The sequence below is a fragment of the Schistosoma haematobium genome, chromosome 3, assembly GCF_000699445.3.
Source record: "Schistosoma haematobium chromosome 3, whole genome shotgun sequence".
Classification (NCBI taxonomy): Eukaryota; Metazoa; Platyhelminthes; class Trematoda; order Strigeidida; family Schistosomatidae; genus Schistosoma; species Schistosoma haematobium.
In genome coordinates, this window is record NC_067198.1 from 46,380,613 (window position 1) to 46,405,411 (window position 24,799).

At 35.8% G+C, this 24,799-nt stretch overlaps 1 protein-coding gene across 1 annotated transcript in view; it reads left to right on the forward strand.

Moving 5' to 3' along the window:
- Positions 1-24,799, forward strand: part of MS3_00005903 (uncharacterized protein) — a 49,710-nt gene that overhangs the window by 3,820 nt on the left and 21,091 nt on the right. Inside the window, exons 2-5 of the mRNA XM_051213998.1 lie at positions 17,270-17,358; positions 19,620-19,801; positions 20,812-20,996; positions 22,263-22,436. Of these exons, the coding sequence (XP_051070019.1) occupies positions 17,270-17,358; positions 19,620-19,801; positions 20,812-20,996; positions 22,263-22,436 (630 nt within the window). The remainder of the gene's footprint in view (positions 1-17,269; positions 17,359-19,619; positions 19,802-20,811; positions 20,997-22,262; positions 22,437-24,799) is intronic.

Below are 24,799 nucleotides of genomic sequence, written 5' to 3' on the forward strand. Positions count from 1 at the left end.
CATTACTTTAAAGGTATCTATGATCAAATATCAACATATATTACTCATGGCTTCAACCCCATTACATTATGTAATCTCAAATAGAACTGTTAAATCACGTATGTCACAAGATGATAAAAGCTAAGTGAATGATTTAAAAAAAGACACAATCAATATTTTATTACGTACTTATTCTTTAAAGCTAATGAAATTTACAAGATGCTGAGGAGTTCCACAATAGGACGAAACGGCCGTTCAGTGCTTCCAGGTTTTCAATGGTGATTTAGCTTCAACTGACCCATGATCTTAATCATTGAAATATAAAGAACTGCCAGATGGCAAAACTCAGTAGATCATATTAAGAACTGTAGTCTATATAAGTGTTAAATTTTGTAAACAGTTCTAACAGTTCATAATAAAAGATCATTGGATATAGATTAAGATCAATCATAACAAATTCAACTTCTTATCGCTAATATGTTTTGTAGATTATTGATTGTATTTAAGACACTTAAGAACAATTCATGATTTTATAAGCAAAGATGTATAGCGGCTAGCAGTAGAATCCAGGACGTGCGTTCCATCCTATTTAGGACTTGTCAGCTGGATGTACCAGCATCTCTACAGTTGATGTTCACTTTGGGACTCGAACCCAGTACCATTCACTCCAAACACCATCGCGTTATAAAGCTTGTGAATTAAAGTAATATAGAGGCAATACGTACAGTATGCACATATGCCAATAACAGAAGGATTAATTATAGTCTTAAACTTTAATAGAAAGATTCAAGTACATAATACTAAGTGAATTCATGATTTTATTATACGTTGTTTTGTCAACCTACACTATGCATTTAACATCTATAATACTAGTTCATATAGCCTATAAGCCGTGTAGAACATCTTTATTTTCCCAAATCTGTTTTTATCAGTTAAATTTAGTTCGTACATCAGTAAAAAGGACAATAATTAGCTTGAAGATAACAATTTGTTAATCAAACATTTGTATTGTAGTGAAGGAGAACACAGGTGAGGACAACCGAATTATATTTAGCACAACATTACAGAGTTACTTGGTAAAATAGAAAAATCATACTATAATACTTAATTTTTTTTCTGGTTAGCGTTTTTTTAGCGAGTTATTCTTCTACGGGATGGGGACGCTAACCCCATGCTCAACCCTCCTCCTCCATCCGGGCTTGGGACCGGCAGTAGCCCCCGGAGGGACTCCAGGCGGGAAATGTTCAATAATTGTCTCGAACTTCTTTGTTCTTGCATTTCTATACTAATTGCTTTCTATTCCCGTTCTTCCTTACTTCATCTTCCCAATCTTCTGCTGCCAGACATTACATTCCTAACTCGCATTATATACTACTTATGTCAAATATAAGTAGCACGCACCACAGTATCACCGTATGTCAACATGAATTTATGAGATCAATGCTATTTAATTTCTTCAACAATATAGTATAAAACCATTTACTTGTCCATACAAATGTTCTTTTTTATTGATTACCAACCACTGTTGACTAAAGGTCTATAATCCTATATCTAGGTGTGTACCGCTGAGTGGTAACAAGCTAGAAAGTAACAGTATTTATTGATTTTCAACAGTTGTGCACTTAACATCATTCATAAATATAAACTATTTTTCAAATTATTAGTCACTTCACAAGATCATCTAAATAAATCATAAATTGTCTGTTTAATAGTGATTGGTTACGAAATAGATCTCTTGACGATAAATTGACAAGTTATGATTTGTAAAATTAACTATGTTTAGAGTAATACAAATCATTAACCTATCATAGTAAACTGATGAATTTCACCTTAATAGCTTTATGGTATTGTGTTCACTATAGGATCATAAATTCATATGATGACATCTTTGAAACACATTAACATTCCGTTAGTTTTTGATTCTCCAGCGATTTTAAACTTGTTAACAGTTGATAATGAAAAAAACTATCATCAATGAGCAAAGATGGTTGATGGCTAGCAGTGGGATTCAGGATGTATGTTCCGTTCTATTTGTGACTATTCAGATGGATGTACCTGCATCCTATAATTGATTTTCACTATGAGACTCGAACCTAGTACTTAACTACTGAGTCCTAGGTGGATAATGGGTTCGAGTCCCAGGGTGAACATCAACTGTAGAGATGCAGGTATATCCAGTTGACGAGTCACAAATCGGAAGAAACATGCGTTCTGGATTTCACTGCTAGCTACCATCTATCTTTGCTTATAATGCTTGTGAATTAAGGCAATATCAAGGCAATCCACACAAGATGAACATATACGAACAAGAGACTGATTAATTACAAATCTAAACATCATTAAAAAGATTTCAAACAAACAATATCAAATGAATCTATCTTCAATGAGAATTTATTAATCTTTATCAACTACCTATAAATTAATGAACTGTGTAGTGAACAAGAACACGAGAACCATGCAGTAAATACTTCATTTGCAAAATATCAATCCAATTGTCTCGAATTTGACTGTACCTTTTGCAAATATCAGTCCATCGTCACAGATTTCACTGTTGTTGCATTTTCATATCAATTGCTTTCTGTTCCCATTCTTTCCTTTATGATCTTCAATTGCAATACATTCTATTCCTAACTATCGTTATATACTACTTATGTGGATATAAGTAGTTCACATGACAACTGTACGCGATGATTTCTTTCACGGAATCACATTAATATTGATTTTTAATCTAATAAACATTAGAATTTGTTTACAAATAATTAACTTTGTTTGTGTTATTGTTTATTAGAGAAAAATAGACAAAAAATACAAATGAAATAAATCAATAAATAACCAATTATCTACTGAATTCTTCCTATATATGAAGCAATTTGGAAGACTCTCCCACTCTCCCACATTGTACGAGTATTCCAGGTACCTAAATAAATGGTTGCTCTGGTTGTAAGAAGGGACATCGGTCTCTTGACTTCCGAAGGAACTCGGCTTTCACCATGAGGCGTCATAATTCTTCTAAATGAAGACCTGACTCTCAGGGCAGGGTTTAAAAGGTTTGAATAATTTTTTCTGGTTAGCGTTTCTTTAGCGAGATAGTTTTCTACGGGATGGGGTCGCTAACCTCATGCTTAGCCCTCCTCTTTTGTCCGGGCTTGAGACCGGCAGTAGCCCTCGGAGGGACTCCATTATATCCCTATATATAGTCTTTATATTTTTTTGATGGAGTTTTGTTCTCTGAACTGGATGGTTTAGTTGTAGAAGAAGAAGAAGAAGAAGAAGAGGACTTCTACCTGAAGTTTTTGCTCATGATGATGTCGTTCAGAGGAAAGATGAAAGCTTCACGACCAAACCATCCAGCTTAGAGAACAAATATGCATCAAAATCATTCATCTGAGCTACAAATCTTCTCCACCAGTCTCTATATTTATTTTTCCTCTATTTTCTCTATCTATATTACTAATAGTAAACATGGGTAAAACTAGTTATATCCCATGGTTACATGATTTTGTTATTGAAGAGAAAGAAAAAATACAAAAAAAAACAAGTTCGTTATGAATATAGGTGATTCATTCATCTTTTCCTTTTTTTTTTCTCTATTTTGGCTTATCTTTCTAAACTCATCAGTTGAAAGTCCTAAAACTTGGTCTGTAGAAATTTCAGTTTTACTTCTAAACACATTACCATTACTGGTTTATTTACTTAAACCAAAAAATAAGAGAGAAAAAAACAGAAAAGAAATTCGAATCAAAACAACATTATCGGTTTATATAAAAGAAATTGTTTTTCTCTAAACAAATCCTGTAACCGTGTGTGTGTGTGTGTGTTTGTATTTGTGAGATAATTGCAGAATAATGTAAATGAATACAATATGAGGAAATAATTTGTCTGGTTGAAATCATGAGTCAATTGAAGCTAGACAACCATGGGAAACCTGTGAGCACTGAACGGCCGTTCCGTCCTAGTATGAAATTCCTCAGCAGCGTGAATCCACGATTCTGCTCCTCACGAGATTCGAACTCAAAACCTTTCAGTCTCGCGTCAGGCGCCTAACACAAAACGGTGTTAATGTCTAACTTCAACCAATCCACGAAATTGCGCCATCGTACACCATTGTCTTCAGTGAGTTGGTATCTCAGAACAGACCTGGTTGAACTCCACTGGTAACGGATTCTCACTAAAACCCCAGGAAATGCCTCTTGAAGTCAGTCTCGCGGGGGAGGGGCGGGATCGTGGATGTGCACTGCTGAGGAATCCCATGCTAAGACGAAACGACCGTCCAGTGCTTCCAGGTTTTCCATGATGGTCTAGCTTCAATTGACTCATGATTTCAACCAGTGAAATTTCTAAAATCACAAAACCCCTTCTGAAAATAATTTGTGTACAAGAATAATTTAGTTGTCTAAGATTAATTCACTTGTGTGTATTGTAGCTCAGAGATGGGATACGAGTATTAAAGAACATATACCCGATAAGAATCATTCAGAAAAACATATATATGAGAGCTGTAGAGGTTTTGTTTCGTTAATCGATCACTATGATAATCTTTATTATATAAATTTCAACAGTGTTTAAAATCAAAAGTCAATAAGAAGTGGCAACTACAATTTATTATAGCGGATAGCATAGATCACAAAGTTATAAACACATCAAGTGTATTTGAAGCTGAGAGGTGAATAATTATATGTGCGAGCAATTACATAGGCAAATTTGTAGTCAAATTACATAAGGGCACAGTAAAACAAAGCAAGGACTAATACTATACATAGGGAGGAGAATGAAACATCGAGTGATATTTAACACAATCCACATTTTAACTAGAGTCTATCATGTGATCTAGTGACGAGAACAATACAAAGAAATATGTGAACTGTTACTATCTTTTAAGTAAGTTAATAAAAGGGTTTAATAGAAATGAACCATAATCGTAATCGGAGTTGTACGATAGTTGCTATAAGGCGACTATGAATGAAATAATGTCATGTTATATTCTACACATTAAGAAGTTTAACATCAAACTCATTCTATTGTTTAAACAACTTGAAGAACTTTACTACTTTAACTTTCTAACATCAGATACCTATTGTTTCACAAGAATTTTATTCCGAACTAACATCATTAGATTTTTGTATTTACAACAACGAAAAAAGTTACATCATGTTTAACAATTTGGAAGCGTTTAGATCATATGATACATTTTTTTTCTTTTTATCGTCAAGGTAACCAAATCTGATCGTCATATGGTATAAATAGATATGTAGGTTGGTAACAACCTCATTGAAAATTACAAATATTCAACAATGATTAAATACTATTATTCAGTAATAGAAGCTAAGTGTAACTTGTAAAATACTCACTGTTTTAGGTTACTTACTTACTTACGCCTGTTACTCCCGATAGAGCATAGGCTACCGACCAACATACTCCAACACACTCTGTCCTCGGTCTCCCTTTCTAGTTCTATACCATTCTTGTTCATTCTTCTCATGTCTATTTCCATTTCTCGATGTATTGTGTTCTTTGGTGTTCCACCTCTCCTTCGGCCTTCAGGATTCCATGTGAGGGCTTGCTTTGTGACGTAGTTCGGTGCTTTCCTCAATGTGTGTCCTATCCACTTCCACCACTTCTTCCTGATTTCTTCCTCCGCTGGGATTTGGTTTGTTCTCTCCAACAGCATGTTGTTGCTCATAATATCTGGCCAAGGGATCCGAAGTATTTTGTGCAAACAACTGTTAATAAACACTTGTATTTTCTGGATGATGGACTTCGTAGTTCTCCAGGTTTCCGTCCCATACAGTAGAACTGTCTTCACATTTGTATTGAAAATTCTGACTTTGGTGTTGGTTGACAGATAGTTGTTTTGAGTTCCAGATGTTCTTCAGTTGTAAATATGCTGCTCTTGCTTTACCGATCCTCGCTTTCACATCTGCATCAGATCCACTGTGTTCATCAATGATGCTACCTAGATATGTAAAGTTTTCTACATGCTCTAAATCTTCTCCGTCAAGTGCGATTAGATTGGTGTATGTTGTATTGTATCGGAGAATCTTACTTTCCATCTGTGTATATTGAGACCTACTGCTGCTGAGACTGCTTCTACAGTGGTCTTCTTCTCCTGCATTTGTTGTTGCGTTTGCGTTAGAAGAGCCAGATCATCTGTGAAGTCTAGATCGTCCAACAGCATCCTATCTGTCCACTGTATTCCGTACTTCCCTTCAGATGTTGACGTCTTCATGATCTAGTCGGTCACTAGGAGAAAGAGAAAGGGTGAGATTAAGCAACCTTACCTGACACCGGTCTTTACTTCGAACGAACTGTTTTAGGTTAATGGACATTAATAAACAATTGTTTCTATGAATGAAATTCAATAAGTCAGAGATGTAAACATAGTGTCAGCAATACAAATTATAGCATGTAAAATTAGTGCTCATGTCGTTTGGAATAATGATAATTGCTTCACGAACAAACCATCCAGCTTAGAGAACAAAACTTCATTGAAATCATCCACCTGAGTTACAAATATTCTTCACCATCTCATTAAGTGAATTAATTTGTGTATTTTGTTAGTCATTATCTATCAGATCGTTGCTTAAGGATACTTTTTGAATTCTAAGTTTTAAACCCTGTTAAGAGTATTATTACTATTATATATGTTATTTAATAGTTGGATTCATGAGTCAATTGAAGCTAGACCACCATGGGAAACCTGGAAGCACTGGATGACAGGTTCGTCCTAATATAGGACTCCTCAACAGTGCTCATCCATGATCCTACCCTCACTACTCGAAACCAGGACCTATCAGTCTTGTGCGCGAATGCTTAACCTCTAGACCACCACCGACCAAGGCTTTCAATAGTTGAATTCATGAGTCGATTTAAGCTAGAACACCATTGATTATTATTATGTGTTCCCTAGTGGCTGGTTTCAAGATGGTTTCTTGAAGTTTTAGTGAGAAGCTGTAACCAATGTAGTTCAACCGTGTCTGTTGTAAGGCAGTTAGTCACTAAAGACAACGGTGGACGGTTGTGCGATATCGTGGATTGGTTGAAGTTAAACATAAACACCGTTGGATGCCATCTCAGTGGTCTAGAGTTTTAGTGTTTACGCATGATACCTTAGGTACTGTGTTCGGGTCCCACGTGCAGGGTCGTGGATATACACTTCTGACGAGTCCTATTCTAGTACTTTTGGGTATTTATTGGTGATCTGGCTTAAATCGATTCATCAGTTCAACTATTAAGATCATTTATAGATTGAAAATTTATCTTTCTAATATATGTTAACACTAAACTTAGGTCATACTAAACTTTCAGTTTATTACTTTCAACTACTTTACAAATTATTGATCGATTTGTTACCAACATTTCATTATAAAATCACCAGTTTTTTTCCTCACAACATTTAACTACTTTGATAAATATCTATCTCATGAGATATTCTCTTACTAGATTCACAGTGTCTGTTGAACTACCCAATAAAGTTATTTACTATAGTTACAATTTTGAGCTTATGGAGAACTGTCATCAGAATTGATTACCTCAAGTGGTGTTCGTCAAGGCTGTCCACTCTCTCGATTCTTGTTCAACTTTGTCGTTAACATGCTTTTAGAGATAACACTTTCCTCATCTAAATTTCCAGGGGTTGAACTTCTACCGGGAGATTCACTTTTTGACCTAGAATATGCCGATGACATAGTTCTATTTGGTGAAGACGCTGACAAAATGCAGTGTCTTCTGACCACTCTAAGCAACAACGCTAGCATGTTCGGGGTGCGATTCTCTCCCTCGAAATGTAAAATATTGCTTCAGAATTGGGTTGCATTGACACCCGAACTAATGATAGGGAGTGGAGTAATTGAGCGTGTCGATCGCTTCACTTATCTTGGAATTCTCATCAGCCCTTGTGGTCTGGTGTGTGACGAAATCTCAGCACAGATACAGAAGGCTCGAATAGCTTTTGCCAACTTGCTTCATTTATGGCGTAGGTGAGATATCCGTCTATCAACCAAAGGACGTGTTTACTGTGCAGCAGTTCGTTCCGTCCTAATTTATGGCAGTGGAACATGGCCGGTGAGAGTAGAGGATATTCGTAGGTTACTCGTATTCGATCATAAGTGTCTTCGAAACATTGTTCGTATATCTTGGGACAACCGATTAAGTAATGCAGTTGTTAGGAAACGGGTACTAGGTAAGGATGGCAAATCGACTGATGAAGTAGTGAAACTTCATCATTTGAGATGGCTGGGACACGTGTTACGTATGCTCTAACACCGACTGTCCCGACGTGCGATGTTTTACAATGTAGGATACTGTAGGTTGGAAGAAAGCTAGGGGCAGCCACAGAAAAACATAGCACAAGTCCATGAAGTCACTGACAAGTGGACTGAGACCTTTGGCAGGTGCAGACTACCTGATTGGGATCCGTGAGACGATAGCAACCGATGGTTTATTTATTTGAACACATAAATACCGATGGTTAGAGACCCTGAATGACATGGCTCAAAATCGTTTGTAATGGCGCAGGTGCATACACTCTTTGTGTTCTCCCAAATTCTAATCTTCTGAATTCTTCATGTCCCTTTTCTGTCTTTTCTTTACAAATTTACTTCACTGGATTATACTCCTTGAATAACATCTCCAAACCCTAATGTTTCCTATTACTGCTGATACTTTTACTAGCTCTATCACTATGGGATTTTAATCGATAATTATATCTGTGTACTAATGTGGTATGGTAACTCGAATTGATGTACGTACGTACGAAGTTCTACGTTGTTAATGGTTGATTGACTAAGTTACAATTTGTATCTAACAAACTGTTGAAATTTTTATTCAATAACTAAAAGAGAATAACCATACTACTAAGAAAAAGCTTTTGATTACTACCCTCTTCTATGATCATAGTATAGTTGAAATCGATAAACGATGTATAACATGTTAATTAGGTCATAAAATCATCATAATCTTTTGTTTCAATGTAAAATATACATAGAACTAATGAGTTTCAGTTTAGTTTATGAAGAGAATATTCAGCTGAAATAATGAATACAAGTTTTGTTTTATTAGTTTATTGTAATAAAACATTTTTTATTGTTATATTTCAATCATCATTTTAACAGTAGTAGTCATTAACTCTAGGATGCAGTTGACGAGTCATAAATAGGACGAAACACACGTTCTGGATTCCACTGCTAGTCATTATCCATCTTTGCTTATAATGCTTGTGAATTAAGACAATATTGAGGCAATCCATACAGGATGTATATATGGTAATAAGAAACTACTCAATTGTAGTGCTAAACATCATTGGGGGAGATTCATGTAAACAATACCAAGTGAATTTAAAAATTTCACCCCATTGCACAAGCAAGTGACTATTAGGACTCAGTAGCTAAGTAGATGACGTGATGGCGTTTGAAGCGAACAGTATTGGGTTCGAGTCCCAGAATGAATATCAACTTTGAAATTCAGGTATATCCAGTTGACGAGTTGCAAATAGGAAGAAACATGCGTTCTGGATTCCACTGCTAGCTATCATCCATCTTTGCTTATAATGCTTGTGAATTAAGACAATATTGAGGCAATCCGTACAATGTATGCACATATTCCAATAAGAGACTAATCAATTACAGTGCTAAACATCATTGAGAAGATTCAAACAAACAATACCAAATGAGTGATTATATTAGTTCATTTTTTATCAAACGACGATACTGTCAAATGACTATCTTATTGTGCAATATAATAGGTATGAAATTTAGATAGAATGACTTAAAACCTAAGGTATCAATTGATGTCAGTGGATTATATTTCTCATTACAATCCCCAGGTTAAGTGACACTAAAATATATTCATTGTTAGAAACAGTAGGCATCTTGAATATTCCAGTAATAACAGCTTAAATGGAAGAGGTAAATAAAATAGATTTGAATGTTTGTTAATGATAATAAATCCTTGGCAATACAACACAAGACATTCAGTTTTCGTCATTTGGACAGGTTTGTTCTCCTTGTTACTTTTCGGAATCATTTCAATTAAACTACTGAATATATTTGAACGAGAATTTTCGTTATGTATTGGTGTTAACTTAACGAAACGGTTAATGATGAACAGCTTAGTTGGCGGTTTTTAGTGAGTTTTCTACGAGATCGGGTCACTGACCCCATGCCAGACCCTTCTCCTTTACCAGGGCTTGGGACCGGTAGTAACTGTAGAATAGCTGCAGGCGAAGTTGATGATCAGCTATTATAATCTAATTTGAGAAATCCGTTCACAATTAAATTTACCCTCGTACTATATGACATTTTCATAAAGTCATTTATAATAATAGTAATCTTGTATTAACCTCTACTGGCTGTCTTTGTAATGAATTTTTCAATAAATAAAATAATAGAATAGATTATTGTGGAAATATGGAATAAATTAACGATATCGCTGCTATCCTTTCACGAAGGAACTTATATTTATTAGTAAAAATCCAGATAGTTGAGATCATGAGTCAATTGAAGCTAGATCATCATGGAAATCCTGGAAGCACTGGATGGCAGTTTCATCCTATTGTAGGACTCCTCAGCGGTGCGCATCCACGATCCCACTCGCAGGAAGAAGCAGTGACCAGTGCAGTTCAGCCGAGTCAGTTGTGAGGTAGTAACTCACGGATAACAATGTTGGATGTGTCGCACAATTTCATAGATTAGTTGAAGTTGGACATTAACGCCGTAGGATGCCAGCTCAGTGGTCTAGTGGTTAAACGCTCGCGCACGAGACTGATAGGTGCTGTGTTTGAATCTCGTGGATGCGCACGGCTGAGGAGTCCAGGTTTTCCATGATGGTCTAGCTTTAATTGACTCACGATCTCAATCATTGAAATTACTATAATATTCACAAAAACCCCTTTCATATTGAATTAGTTAATGAATCAATGAATTGTAGTTTTCATTTACGTTAATTACTAATTACATCATTAACCTGCTGTTGCGAGTACAACCTCACAGTATGTGGTACATATTATGCATATATATTACATCTAGTTCAGTACAAATGGAAGAAGACCAACCAGTTTAATGAACCGTGATATAAAATTGATCGAAATAAATATATTCACATTAGTAAATCTTTATATAAAAGTGTAATATATATGTATTACTTCTTTACGCCTCCTACCCTTTGTGGAGGATTACAGATCGCAGACTAACACTCTTCATCCAACCCTGTCTTGGGTAATCCTTTCCAGTTCTTTCCAGTTGCTATTCATTCTTTTCATGTCTGTTTCCGATTCTCGATTCAGTATGTTTTTTGGCTTTCCTCTTTTTCGTTTCCCTTCAGGATTCCAAATTAAGGCTTGTCTCATGATGTAGTTTATATATGTATAATATATAGACAGATAATCAATAAATGTGTTTAACAAATAACTTATGTACAATGAATTGATACTGTTCGAAAACAGATTACAACTACACATGAATTAGAAATATTAAACAACAGAACTAAATGGAGAAATCTAAGCCAAATTATTATGATCCATTTAGAATGAACCTAAATCTTATCTAAAAAGTATTGCTTTCAGGTTTTCAATGGTGGTCTAGCATCGATCGGTTCAAGATCTCAATCAATAACTTAATAATCTTCACAAACCTTTACTAATAATTACCATGTACTCACTAAAGACTAACTTTGTGAGTGACTTCTCAGAGTTCTAATGAGAAGCCGTGACCAGTGGAGTTATTATGTGTCGAGTAGAGACAAATATTTACCTCAGTACAATGGTAGATCGTCACGCAATTTTGTGGATTGGTTGAGGTTAGACATTAACACCATTGGATGCCTTCTCAGTGGCTCAGAGGTTCCTGGGTTTGAATCGCGCGAGTGGGATCGTGGATGAGCACTGTTGAGGAGTCCCACAATAGGACGAAATGGTCGTCCAGTGTTTCCAGATTTTCAGTGGTAGTCTAACATCATCCGGTTCATGACCTCAATCAATAACTTAATAATCTCCACAACTCTATACTGATAATTGACATTTTAATTGATTTTCCTATTTAATATACAACAAAACAGTAACTAGGATCACTGATTGACTGTACTACACATCAATCCCAATAATATGAATTAATGAACTTTTTAATCCTTCACTTTATTGCTTTACATCCCACTTATGCATTCACTTTTTTTCGTTCTTTCAGATTTATGCTTTCCTGAATATTGTACTATTTTCTTGTAAAGTTTTTCCTTCTAATCTTTCACAATGTAAGCATTGATGGATAGTGGCTAACAGTGGAATACAGGACGTGCGTTCCGTCTTATTTGGGACTCGTCAGCTGGATTTACCTGCTTCTCATAGTTGCTGTTCACTCTGGGACTCGAACCCGGTACCATTCGCTTCAAACACTATCGCGTTATCCACTCGGCTACTGAGTCTTGATAGCCACAGGCTGATCGATTGCAGTCTTAAACCTCAATGGGAAGATGCAAGCCAAACAATACCAAGTGAATTTCACAATGTATATTATAATATTTCCATATGATGATTTCAGATTCAGATTTGTGTAGTAAGGATAGAAGGCCTACGGCCTGTATTATTACTTTTCTAGTATGCTTCTATGAGTGTCTAGTCTTCTCTTGAAAGAGTCAATTAAAGGTGAAGACACCAGTGCTTCGAGCATCAGGTTCCAAGTATTGACGACTCGGTTTGAAAACCTGTACGCCATGGATATTTTGTTCGTTCTTGACTTCTCTACTCGCCTGCTATGTCTTCTGAGATGCCCCGATCTAGTGGGAAGAAAAAGGGAGAATAATTTAGATCCAAAATCATTTCTCAGTATTCTGTACATCAAAATTAGATTTCTCCTTAGTCCAGCTTTTCAAACCGCTCTTTGTATGGTAAACCCCGGAGTTCTCGAATTGCACGGGTAGCTGCCCTCTGTACTTTTGTTGTGTTTACATTTCTCTATTGATCTTTCTACTTGTTCATCTATACAGTTCTCAACCTAGTTTTTACTATGATATTGATTTAATAACCACTGGTTTATTTCTTAATACAAATCAATAACAATTTAGTTTATGATTGTAACAAAGTAATCTTGTTGGAGTTTTGTTCTATCATTTGGACGGTTTAGTCGTGGAGTTTTCATCATTCTTCTGAATAACATTATCAATTATACATTTCAAGTAGATGAAACATTCTATTCAAATCATTCATTTGAATTAAAAATCTTCTCCATCATCTGAAAGATCATCTTGATGATAATTTCTAAGAGTTGAATGATATGTTAGATTCCTTAGAAGAGATTTCAGATTATTTACTTTGTATTGACACTTGGAATCAGAAATTTCACTGATTGAAATCATGAGTCAATTGAAGCTAGATCACCATGGAAAACGTGGAAGCAATGGACGGCCGTTTCGTCCTAGTATGGAACCCCCAGCAGTGCTCATTCACGATCCCGCACCCCACGGGATCCGAACCCAGGACCTATCAGTCTCGCGCCAGGCGCCTAATCAACTAGATCACTGAGCCGGCATCCAACGGTGTCAATGTCTAACTTAGAATAAGAGTAGATTAAAGAAAATTCTATGTATATATATGATAAGATATAAATAAGATTTAGGTTCATTCTAGATGGACCATATATTTCAGCTTTCAGTCATAATGATATTTGGTCGGTTGACTTGTGTTAATCTTTCCAGTATGTTTTCAAGTGAAGATCTAATTACTGTTTATAATTATTCATTGATTTGACGATACTGTAATGAACAAGTATACAAGTGAGGACAATCGGATGTATCTGAGCATAAAATTACAGAATATCTCACTAAAATCTGAGAACTATACAGTAAATACTTCATTTGCAAACTGTCGATCAATTGTCTTGAACTTGACTGTTTCGTTTGCAAATATTAGTTCATCTTCTCAGATTTCATTGTTTTTGTATTTTCATACCAACTACTTTCCATTTCCATTCTTACCTTCTTGATCTTTTACTGAAGTACATTCTATTCCTAACCATCGTTATATTACTACTTATGTAGATTTAAGTAGCTCACACTACAATACCACCTTATAAAAAGCATTAGAAAAATATCAACAATGATTACTTATTATACGTTTGATCTCAGATACAAATGTTCTTTTTTAAACCTTGTAATGTATTTGATACATAAATTTTATAGTGACTCCTGTTCGTTTATCCGAAAGACAAATATAATTGAAAGTATACTTAATACCTTGAGAGTTCCCATTATACTTTTCAGGTATTAACTTCACTAATATGTTGTAAACAGTAGACTTACTCACATACTTACGCCTGTTACTCCTCGTGGATGAGCATAGGGCGCCCACCAACACTCTCCATCCAAACCTGTTCTGGGAAGTCCTTTCCAGCTCCTTCCAGTTCTCATTCATCCTTTTCATATCTGCTTCTATTTCCCGACGTAATGTGTTTTTGACCTTCCACTTTTCCACCTCCCTTCAGGATTCCAAGTTATGGCTTGCCTCGTGATGCAGTTTGATGATTTGCGTAATGTATGTCATATCCACTTTCATCGTCTTTTCCTAATTTCCTCTTCAGCTGAAACCTGGTTTGTTATCTCTCACAGAAGGCTGTTGCTGATGGTATCCGGCCAATGGATGTTAAGTATCTTGCGTAGACAGCTATTTATAAATACTTGTAGCTTCATGATGATGGTTGTAGTGGTTCCCTGCCTGTAGCTCTTCTAAAGTTACTGTCAGTCCTAAACCCGGGTAAAGGAGGAGGGTTGGACATGGGGTTGGCGACCCCATCCCGAAGAAAACTGACTGATCAAAGGACGCTAACCAGAAAAATAAACAGTAGACAAGGCCATGATATATTTTTACATGATTAGTCTGAGAAAATTGGGACATATATATTGAATAGGAATCACCACTTTGAAAAAGTAAATGATAGCTTGAATAAAAATCAAACTGAACAAGTTACATGATTGTCAGGTATAGATATAATGTCTATCTTGTATATTAACAATTCTCGATTCAAGTTAACTACGGAGATCAGTTTTGAAACTTGAAGTGACATTAGTTCCAGTGGTTTGGAAATCTCCACTCTTTATCTCGTATCAAGTAGTTACTTAGAACTGATGAATTGATTCAGGATTGACAGACTAACGATCATAGGTCTAGTCCCTGATGGCGAAGTCAGGGATACACGCTAATCAATAATCTTATACTTAACTGAAACAACTTTCAAATGCTTCATGATTTTTGAAGCTCTGTTTTTAACTAAGATCAGTCCGTGAAGTTAACTATAAAATTGGGAAAATCTCTATAAACTCTTCATAGTGATCAAATAGTTTGGTAAAATGCAATCTTTCTTTGACTTCGATGATCGAGATGTTAAGAATCAATTAATGGAAACCCTTGATGACTGAGCTTAGATTGGTATCATGAATGTATCAATGTTAGACAACCATTGGAAACCTGGAAACTCCGGACAGTCGTTTCATCATACTATGGGACTCCTCAATAATGCGCCTCCACGATCCCGTGTGCGTGACCCCAGTCCAGCACCTTTGGTCTCGCGCGCGGTCACTTAACCTTTAGACCATTGAGCCGCCAACCAACGGTGGATTGGTCATCAAGATTATACATAGTCAATGTTATATGTAATTGTATGTGCTTATTAGTGGCTAGCAGTGGAATCCAAGACGCCCGTTTCGTCCTATTTGAGACTTCTCAGCTAGATATACTTGCATCTGAGTTGATGTTCACTATGGGACTCAAACCCAGTAATGTTCACTCCAAACGTCATCACTTTATCCACTTATAATGCTTATAACGTCTGTAAATTAAGATAACATCGAAGCAATAAGCACAATATACATATATTCCAATAAGAGCCTGATCAATTATAGTCGTAAGCATCAATGAGCAGATTCAAGTAAACAATACCAAGTGAATTTAAAAGAACACTCCGCTTTTATATATTTTTAATAGTATTCATGGGAAAGGTACTAAATTGTAAGACATTAATTAGATGTTTTTGTTATTGTTTTTGCTTGTCTTCTTCTGATGTAATGATCTTTGACACTAGTCTGAATAGATTTACTACCTAAGTAATTCTGTATTGGCCCAAATTGAAATCAACATACCGATTTGATCTCAAATCCTTGAGTTTTATTCGATACAGAGGAGTTTTAAGAGACAAAAATATATGTCATGTTCCTAATAATTTTCAATTGTTCACATATTGATATCAGGCTATGACAGAAACTCGTTCTAAGTAAAGATCGATGTCAGGTAAGGTTGCTTAATCTCACCCTTTCTCTTTCTCCTGGTGATCGACTGGATAATGAAGACGTTAACATCTGGGAAAAAGAATGGGATTCAATGGACAAATAGGATGCTGCTGGACGATCTAGACTTCACAGATGATCTAGCTCTTCTAACGCAAACGCAACAACAAATGCAGGAGAAGAAGACCACTGTAGAAGCAGTCTCAGCAGCAGTAGGTCTCAATATACACAGATGGAAAGTAAGATTCTCCGATACAATACAACATACACCAATCTAATCGCACTTGACGGAGAAGATTTAGAGCATGTAGAAAACTTTACATATCTAGGTAGCATCATTGATGAACACAGTGGATCTGATGCAGATGTGAAAGCGAGGATCGGTAAAGCAAGAGCAGCATATTTACAACTGAAGAACATCTGGAACTCAAAACAACTATCTGTCAACCAACACCAAAGTCAGAATTTTCAATACAAATGTGAAGACAGTTCTACTGTATGGGACGGAAACCTGGAGAACTACGAAGTCCATCATCCAGAAAATACAAGTGTTTATTAACAGTTGTCTACACAAAATACTTCGGATCCGTTGGTCAGATAATATCAGCAACAACCTACTGTTGGAGAGAACAAACCAAATCCCAGCGGAGGAAGAAATCAGGAAGAAGTGGTGGAAGTGGATAGGACACACATTGAGGAAAGCACCGAACTACGTCACAAAGCAAGCCCTCACATGGAATCCTGAAAGCCAAAGGAGAGGCGGCAGACCAAAGAACATAATACATCGAGAATTGGAGACAGACAGACAGACATGAGAAGAATGAACAAGAATGGTATAGAACTAGAAAGGGAGACCGAGGACAGAGTGTGTTGGAGTATGTTGGTCGGTAGCCTATGCTCTATCGGGAGTAACAGGCGTAGGTAAATAAGTATATCAGAAACTATCTTCAGAGTTATTGATTCTTTAAAGCATATGACTTTAATGAAGTCAATTCAACTGATTTATTGATTTATTTGTTATTTTATTTGATAGAAGGAACAGCTTTATATAACCGGTGGACAATTAGTAAATAGTGATCATATACAGTTTGCAAATATATTGATTGAGGATGGAAAAATTGTGTAAGTATTCAAAAGTTTTTGGTTACTTTTATTACTATTCATATTGAAGTTCTTATGTCATTGTACTGAAATTGTTAGATCTATCGAAACGTCCAAGTCACCCGATTGAGATACGCGCAAAACCGAAGTTTCCAAATCAACAATTCGTCTACAATAGCGGTTCTCAACTTGTGAGATGCCTGAGGCGTTTAAACGCGTCCTTCAAGTATGAAAATAAAAAGGCTTCAATAGTACAAAAGACAGCTGATAGCTGTGTCTAAATTTGATAACAGTTTATGAACAATCGAAACCCGAACCAAGAGCAAAACAATATGGAAACTGTTACGTTTAAACAAATGCACAAAACTGTGGACAACGGCTACAGAGATTAAGATACAGTAATTATAATGATAAATACAATGATAAGTACAATAAACGTTATAAGTATATGTGAACATTTCAGAATATTACAGTACAACTTGCGTTACAACATAAGTGTGAAAATTGTCAATAACACAACTGCTTACTGAATGTAAATAAGTAGTATAAGACAACATACAAAAGAGTAGAAAGAGAACGAGTAGGAACAATGTAAGACAAACTTAACAGAAATATTAGGACAATGTTGATGTTGAACTAACTTTGAGACTTTAAATCTACTTTCAGCCAATGAGCAATTATCTTGAATGAGTCAAATATGTTAAAGTATAATGATTTGAAGGTTTACTGTCGGTTTTCAAATCTTAGTGTCATAGAAATCTTTCATCATCTTCACATGAATACATTCACATGTAAGGTATCTTTCCAGATCTTTCCAAAGCTCCTGGTAATTAAGAACTATCAAGTAATAGATAAAATGACAAATTATCTTCTCAGTCAAATTGAATATTGGTATCTTTTTAAATGTTTCGGTGAGCTATTCTATAGAATTAGACAATAAAACTTGTTATAACAAATTGTTAAGTCTGTCGAAGCGTCCAAATCACCTAATTGAGATACACGTAAAATCGAAGTTCATAAAGCAACGATTTGTCTAAAATAGCCTTTCTTCACTGAATAATATACAAAAATTAGTTACAAACCTTAACTTGTGAGATGTCTTTGGCATTTGCCACGTCTTTGATAGGCTTCGATACTGCAAAATGACAGCCATTGGCTATGTTCAAACTTGGTAAAAGTTTATCAACAAGCAAAAACTGAACTAAGAGCAAAACATATATGGAAACTGTTACGTTTAAACAAGGGTCAAACGAATGCACGAATTCGAGAATAAATGCTACGATGAATCAGATAAAGTAATTATAATGATAAATACAATAAATGTTATAAGTATATGTAAATATTTCAGAATCTTACACCACAAAATTGCCTGACAACATAAGTGTAAAAATTGCTGGAATACAACTGTTTACTGAATAATAATAAGTAGTATAAAACAATACACAATACACATATAATACACAAAAGAGTCGAAGGGAAGTGAATAAGGATAGAGAACGTAAAACAGACTTAACACAAATGTGTGACGATGCTTTGTGTGCACCAGCAACATTATGTCCATTAATTCAATTACTATATACACTATAAACAACAGCTCTATGCAAAATTTTCAAGTTTAAAACCTACCAGTCAGAATACTAAGACGTCAGATGGATTGCCCCCAATTAGCTGAGTGATAAACAATTTCATTCTGTCTAGTTCCTAGTTTAGACCAAACTTTATTGGCTAAATTAGCAACATGAAAATTGGTATATCATAATATCAGACAGTCGTAGTTAACGTAGAGCCTTGTGCAAATGTTATCTCGGTCTCCATCATAAAATGTAAGCACAATAATATAAAATTAATAAGATGAATGGCAATGAAATCATGATAACTGTACGGATACTGATAACAAACAAGGTTCAACATTAAAAATATGGTCTGAGAAGGAATAGAAAGAAGGCATTCATAAGGGAATATATAAACTCAAAATCTAGAGGAAGATAAAGAATAAACCTCATGTGCTCCCCTATGATCATTTCGGAGACATATCATCAAAACTCAAGGTGTAGTTTGTTCTTATGTTGAATAGTTGCTGAGAGTCGACAGAAATAAGATTACCTGGATCTCATTCTGGTTATTCCTCATCATGAAGATTGATGTGTACGATTTTGTCAGCGGTTGACTTGCTAGTTGACCTCAACCACCTAGCATTTACCTCATCTTCAAATTTGCTAACCTTCATTTGATTAATCAGTGGATAAGTTAGATTTGTGTTGCTCCAATTTATAACAAATTAGGTCAACTGGCACAAACATTGAAGTTCAACCGGATACGCCAAGACTTGATGCTACCGGAATGTTAATTATGCCAGCTGGAATTGATATGTCTACTTACTTAATACAAGATATCCATCCGATTGATACAGAAGCGTATATAAATTTTACAAAAGAGGCTCTACTTGGTGGGACTACAACAATCGGTAAGTTTAACAATTGAGAGTTTCTATTTTCTGGGTAATTTCTTGTTATCAGAATGACTGTACCACATTATAATGTCTCTCAAATCAGCAAACGTCCAGTTAATTCGGATCAGCGAAGTTTATTAACTAATATAAATCAAAGAGAAGGAGAGAGCGTAAAATCTCTGGATTTATCTTTCTGTAGTGAAAAGCAGTGAAATACTATGAAATGCCAGTTCACTTTTCAAGTCATTATATTGTCAAGTGGTTCTTTAACACTTGATCCCTATTGGGTTTCCACTTAACATTCAGAGACAGCTCTGCGTAGTATGTGGTGGCTTGAAGGATTCAGTACGGTTAGTCGATAAAATGATCTAGAGCTGAGAAAAAAATAAACTAAATCCTCAATAAGCACATAAATATGTGAATAACAGTTTGTAGAGATTAGTAATTTAAATGGTTGAATTCATGAGTCGATCTAATCTAGACCACCACTGAAAATCCAGAAGTACTGGATGGCCGCCTCATCTCAATGTGCGACTTCGCAGCAATGAGCACCCACAATCCCTCATGATGGACTCGAACCCGAGACCCTCGCTCTCGCTCGTGAACTTTTAACATCTAAACTCCTGAGCCAACATCCAATTGTGTTCATGTCTAACTTCAATCAACTGATAGATATCATAGATATCTGATGTTGAAATAATTGACAATAATTCAGTAATTAGGATTATAATCAGAGAGGGGTATTGTAGATACTATAATAATTTTAATAGTTGGATTCATGAATCAGCTGAAGCTAGATCACCATGAAAATCCTGGAAGCACTACACGGCCGTTTTTTCCCTGGTATGGGAATCCTTAGTAATGAGCATCCACGATCCCATCTCGCGAGATTAGAACCCAGGACTTATCAGTCTACCTATCACTATGATTTCCCTTTTATTTGCCTTAAATATTTTTGTTTTAGTCTTTGTCTACTAAATTAATATTTAAGTAGTATGTATGTATTTATTAAAATATCTTCCTAGTTGATACTATCATATGTCCAAAAGATTCATCAGCTGTTGATCTTTTAATAAAATATAAAAATACTTTCAAAGAAACAAAATTTTGGTGTGATATTATCATTCGTATTGGTTTTATGGAAATTCAAGAGAATCATTTAAATGAAATAGAACAATTAGCTAAACAACATGGGATTAATTCGTTTCTAGTGAGTTCAAGTCAATTAATGAATTATTTGTTTCTTTCTATTGAGTAACATTTTATGAGGAATTCTAAACTTTATTCTAGTTTTATTCCTAGCATACCATCGGCTTACGAGTTATTAAATCCAAATGATTATTGAATGACTTATGATTGTTACATTATATTATGACTTAGTTGAGTTTTATAATGTGAATTTATTAGATTATCAAATACCATTTCTAAAGATATCCAGTTATTCATAAGATCTGAATGTTCTATTGGTTTAATAAACATTAGGTTGGTAAATATGCCAACTAGAATGAGTGAGCTATTTGATCCCTTTGATTATCAATATTTTGCCATGTGATATCAGAACCTGGGAAAAAAGAATGAATATCCAGTTGTTTTCGTTCAAAAATGGACAATCATATATTTGACAGGGGTTTTATAGAGATTGTAGTAATTTATTAATTGAATTCATGAATCAACTGAAGCTAAATCAACATGAAAACCTGGAAGCATTGGACGGCTGTTTCATCCTAGTATGGAACTCCTCACCAGTGCACATCCACTATCTCACCCCGTGAGATTCGAACCTAGGACCTATCAGTCTCGCATGCGAACGCTTAACCTCATACATCTATCTGTAGTGTCAAATAATATCCAAAGAAAATTGGTTATAAAATCATCATCGTGATAAACTTCAGTGTTCTTTTAGATTAATCATCTGGAATACCAAGACATATGAACAACAGATATGTCTGTCAAGTATAAGATGGGTGTAATGACCAACGACTATGATGATTCGATATAGCGTTTACTCTCCAGATAATGTTAACCACCTTAAGCATCCATTTATCATGTTAGTATAATGAGTTCTATACTAGGACAAAATAGACATAAAATTATTGTTTTTATGACTGAAACTGTACAATGGAAGATGGTCGAGCAATTTCGCGGATTGGTTGAGGTTAGACACTAACACATATCGATACCGACTCATTGGTCTAGGGGTTAAGCATTCGCGCGTGAGACTGAGGGCCCTGGGTTCGAATCCCGCGTGCGGGATCGTGGATGTGCACTGCTGAGGAGTCCTACAATGAGACGAAACGGCCGTCCAGTACTTCCAGATTTCCAGTGGTGGTCTAACATCAAGCGATTCATGATCTCGATCTGTAAGTGTTTTCACAATAGTCTATTTCTTATTTTTCTTTTTATGCTTAAATGATCTGTTTTACATGGAAACACTTGGAAAAAATGAAATGTGAATCAACAAACTACTAATCAACAGTTTATTGTTGATCCAATGGAAATGGATAAACCTTCTAAAAATTCATCATACATTACAAATTTATTAAAAGCTTTGGATAAATGTAAACAAACTGGTTCAATTGCTGTTATCAAATGTGATCTAAGAAAGTTAAATTACAATTGTCCAAGTGATTATTTGAATAAACAAAATGATGTAAGTAAAATAAAAGTAATATATTTGTACATATCCTAACAAGTAGAAAACTTAAATTTTCTGATGTTTCGTAACTTAGTGTAAGTCACTTCTTCAGGGTAAATAACTGATCAAATCAAAATGAGTCCAAGTTTAAATAGTACAACAGAACAACACAAAAATATTATGTGCGATCAATGATGAAAACAGATCTAAGCAAGTTAGTGTTATGTTAGATGGTGGTTGGAGGTAGTCGACAGGAAACCCTGTACTTAGGTTTCGTGCTACTTGGCACTCATCAGCAACATGTACCTGTAATCTTTAGGGAACTGGTGCTCCCTGACGGATTCGCTCCCGTGTCACCCAGTCAATGTTATGTCATTTCGGTCAAGATGATTTATAAACGACATGTATGTAGGTGGGTGGGTGCTTGACTGTGTATATGTGCAAGGTCAGGGATGATAAAATGTGACCTTTGTAGTGAGAAAGGAGAGAGTTTAATTTGTATGTAAGATAATAGTGTGAAATGTGAATAATATTAGATATGGTAGCTTGGATAGATAGTCCAAGTCGGATGTATGGTAAGGCCTTGTTTTCTATTGAGTGCAGTAGGATTAAGCATTATAATTAAAGTCTTAGCTACTCTCTTTTCTTCGTAATTAGATGATTACACAAATAAATTCTTAATATTGTATGTATAAATGCATTTATAGCAAGTAGGATATGTCTGAAAAACTTTAAACTACATACATAAGAAGGTAGAGTTTTCTGCATGTTCTTAATAAAAATTGTTTTGTGGAGTAGGTCATAGATATCAGATGATGAAATATGGATTAAGATCTCAAGTTAACTAATGTGATCTAGCTATTCTAATTTCATAGAGTGTATACATCTAAGCCAACTCCGCCTGTAGCTCTTCCAAAGTTACTGCCGGTCCCAAGACCGGGTAAAGGAGGAGGGTTGGGCATGGGGTTAGCGTCCCCATCCCGTAGAAAACCAACTCGCTAAATAAACGCTTACCAGAAAAAATTATTCAAACCATTTAAACTCTGCCCTGAAATTTAGAAGGTCTTCATTTAGAAGAACTATGACGCTTCATGGTGAAAGCCGAGTTCCTTCGGAAGCCACGAGGCCGATGCCCCTTCTAACAACCAGAGCAAACATTTTATCGGTACATGGAACGTCCGAACAATGTGGGAGACCGAGAAGACCAGTCGAATAGCAACAGAAATGAGGAGATACAACTCGGCAGTACTGGGAATCAACGAAACCCACTGGACCTAAGGTGGACAACAAAGGCTAAATATGAAAGAGATGCTGCTATACTCCGGTCATGAAGAGGAAAATGTTCCACACACTCAAGGAGTTGCTCTAATGCTGTCCAAAGTAGCACGAAATGCACTTGTAGGATGGGAATCTCACGGATCCAGAACCATCAAAGCACCATTCAAAACAAAGAAGGAGGGGATCGCAATCAATATTATCCAATGTTATGCACCCACCAATGATAGCAACGACGACATTAAAGATCAATTCTAGGAGCGGCTGCAACCAATCATAGACAAGTGCCCAAGAAATGACCTCACTATTCTGATGGGAGATCTAAATGCCAAAGTCGGAGTAGACAACACCGGATATGAAGATGTTATGGGACGACATGGACTGGGACAGAGAAACGAAAATGGAGAAAGATTTGCAAATCTTTGTGCATTCAACAAATTGGTCGTAGGAGGCACAATATTTCACGCAAACGTATACACAAAGCTACATGGATCTCACCGGACCACATTACAGAGAACCAGATAGATCATATCTGCATCAATAAGAAATTCCGAAGGACAATGGAAGATGTGAGAACCAGGAGAGGAGCTGACGTAGCTTCAGATCACCATCTAGTTGTAGCCAATTTAAAACTGAAGCTAAAGAAGAACTGGACAACCGGACAAACAACACTACAAAGGTTCAATACAGCCTTCCTTCGAGATACTGACAAACTCAATAAATTCAAGACAACTCTCAACAATAGGTTCCAAGCCTTACAAGATCTACTGAAAGAAGAAGAAACTACCATGGAGGACAACTGGAAAAGTATCAAAGAAGCATTGACTTCAAAGTGTCAAGAGGTTCTGGGTCTAAAGAAACACCATCATAAGGAATGGATCTCTATAGAAACACCGGACAAGATCAAAGAAAGGAAAAACAAGAAGACAGCAATTAATAACAGCCTAACACGAGCAGAGAGAGTCCAAGCACAAGCTGAATACATAGAAGCAAACAAGCAAGTGAAGAAGAGCATTAGAGCCGACAAGAAGAAATACGTGGAAGAACTAGCAACGACGGCAGAAAAAGCCGCTAGAGAAGGAAATATGAAACGGCTTCACAAT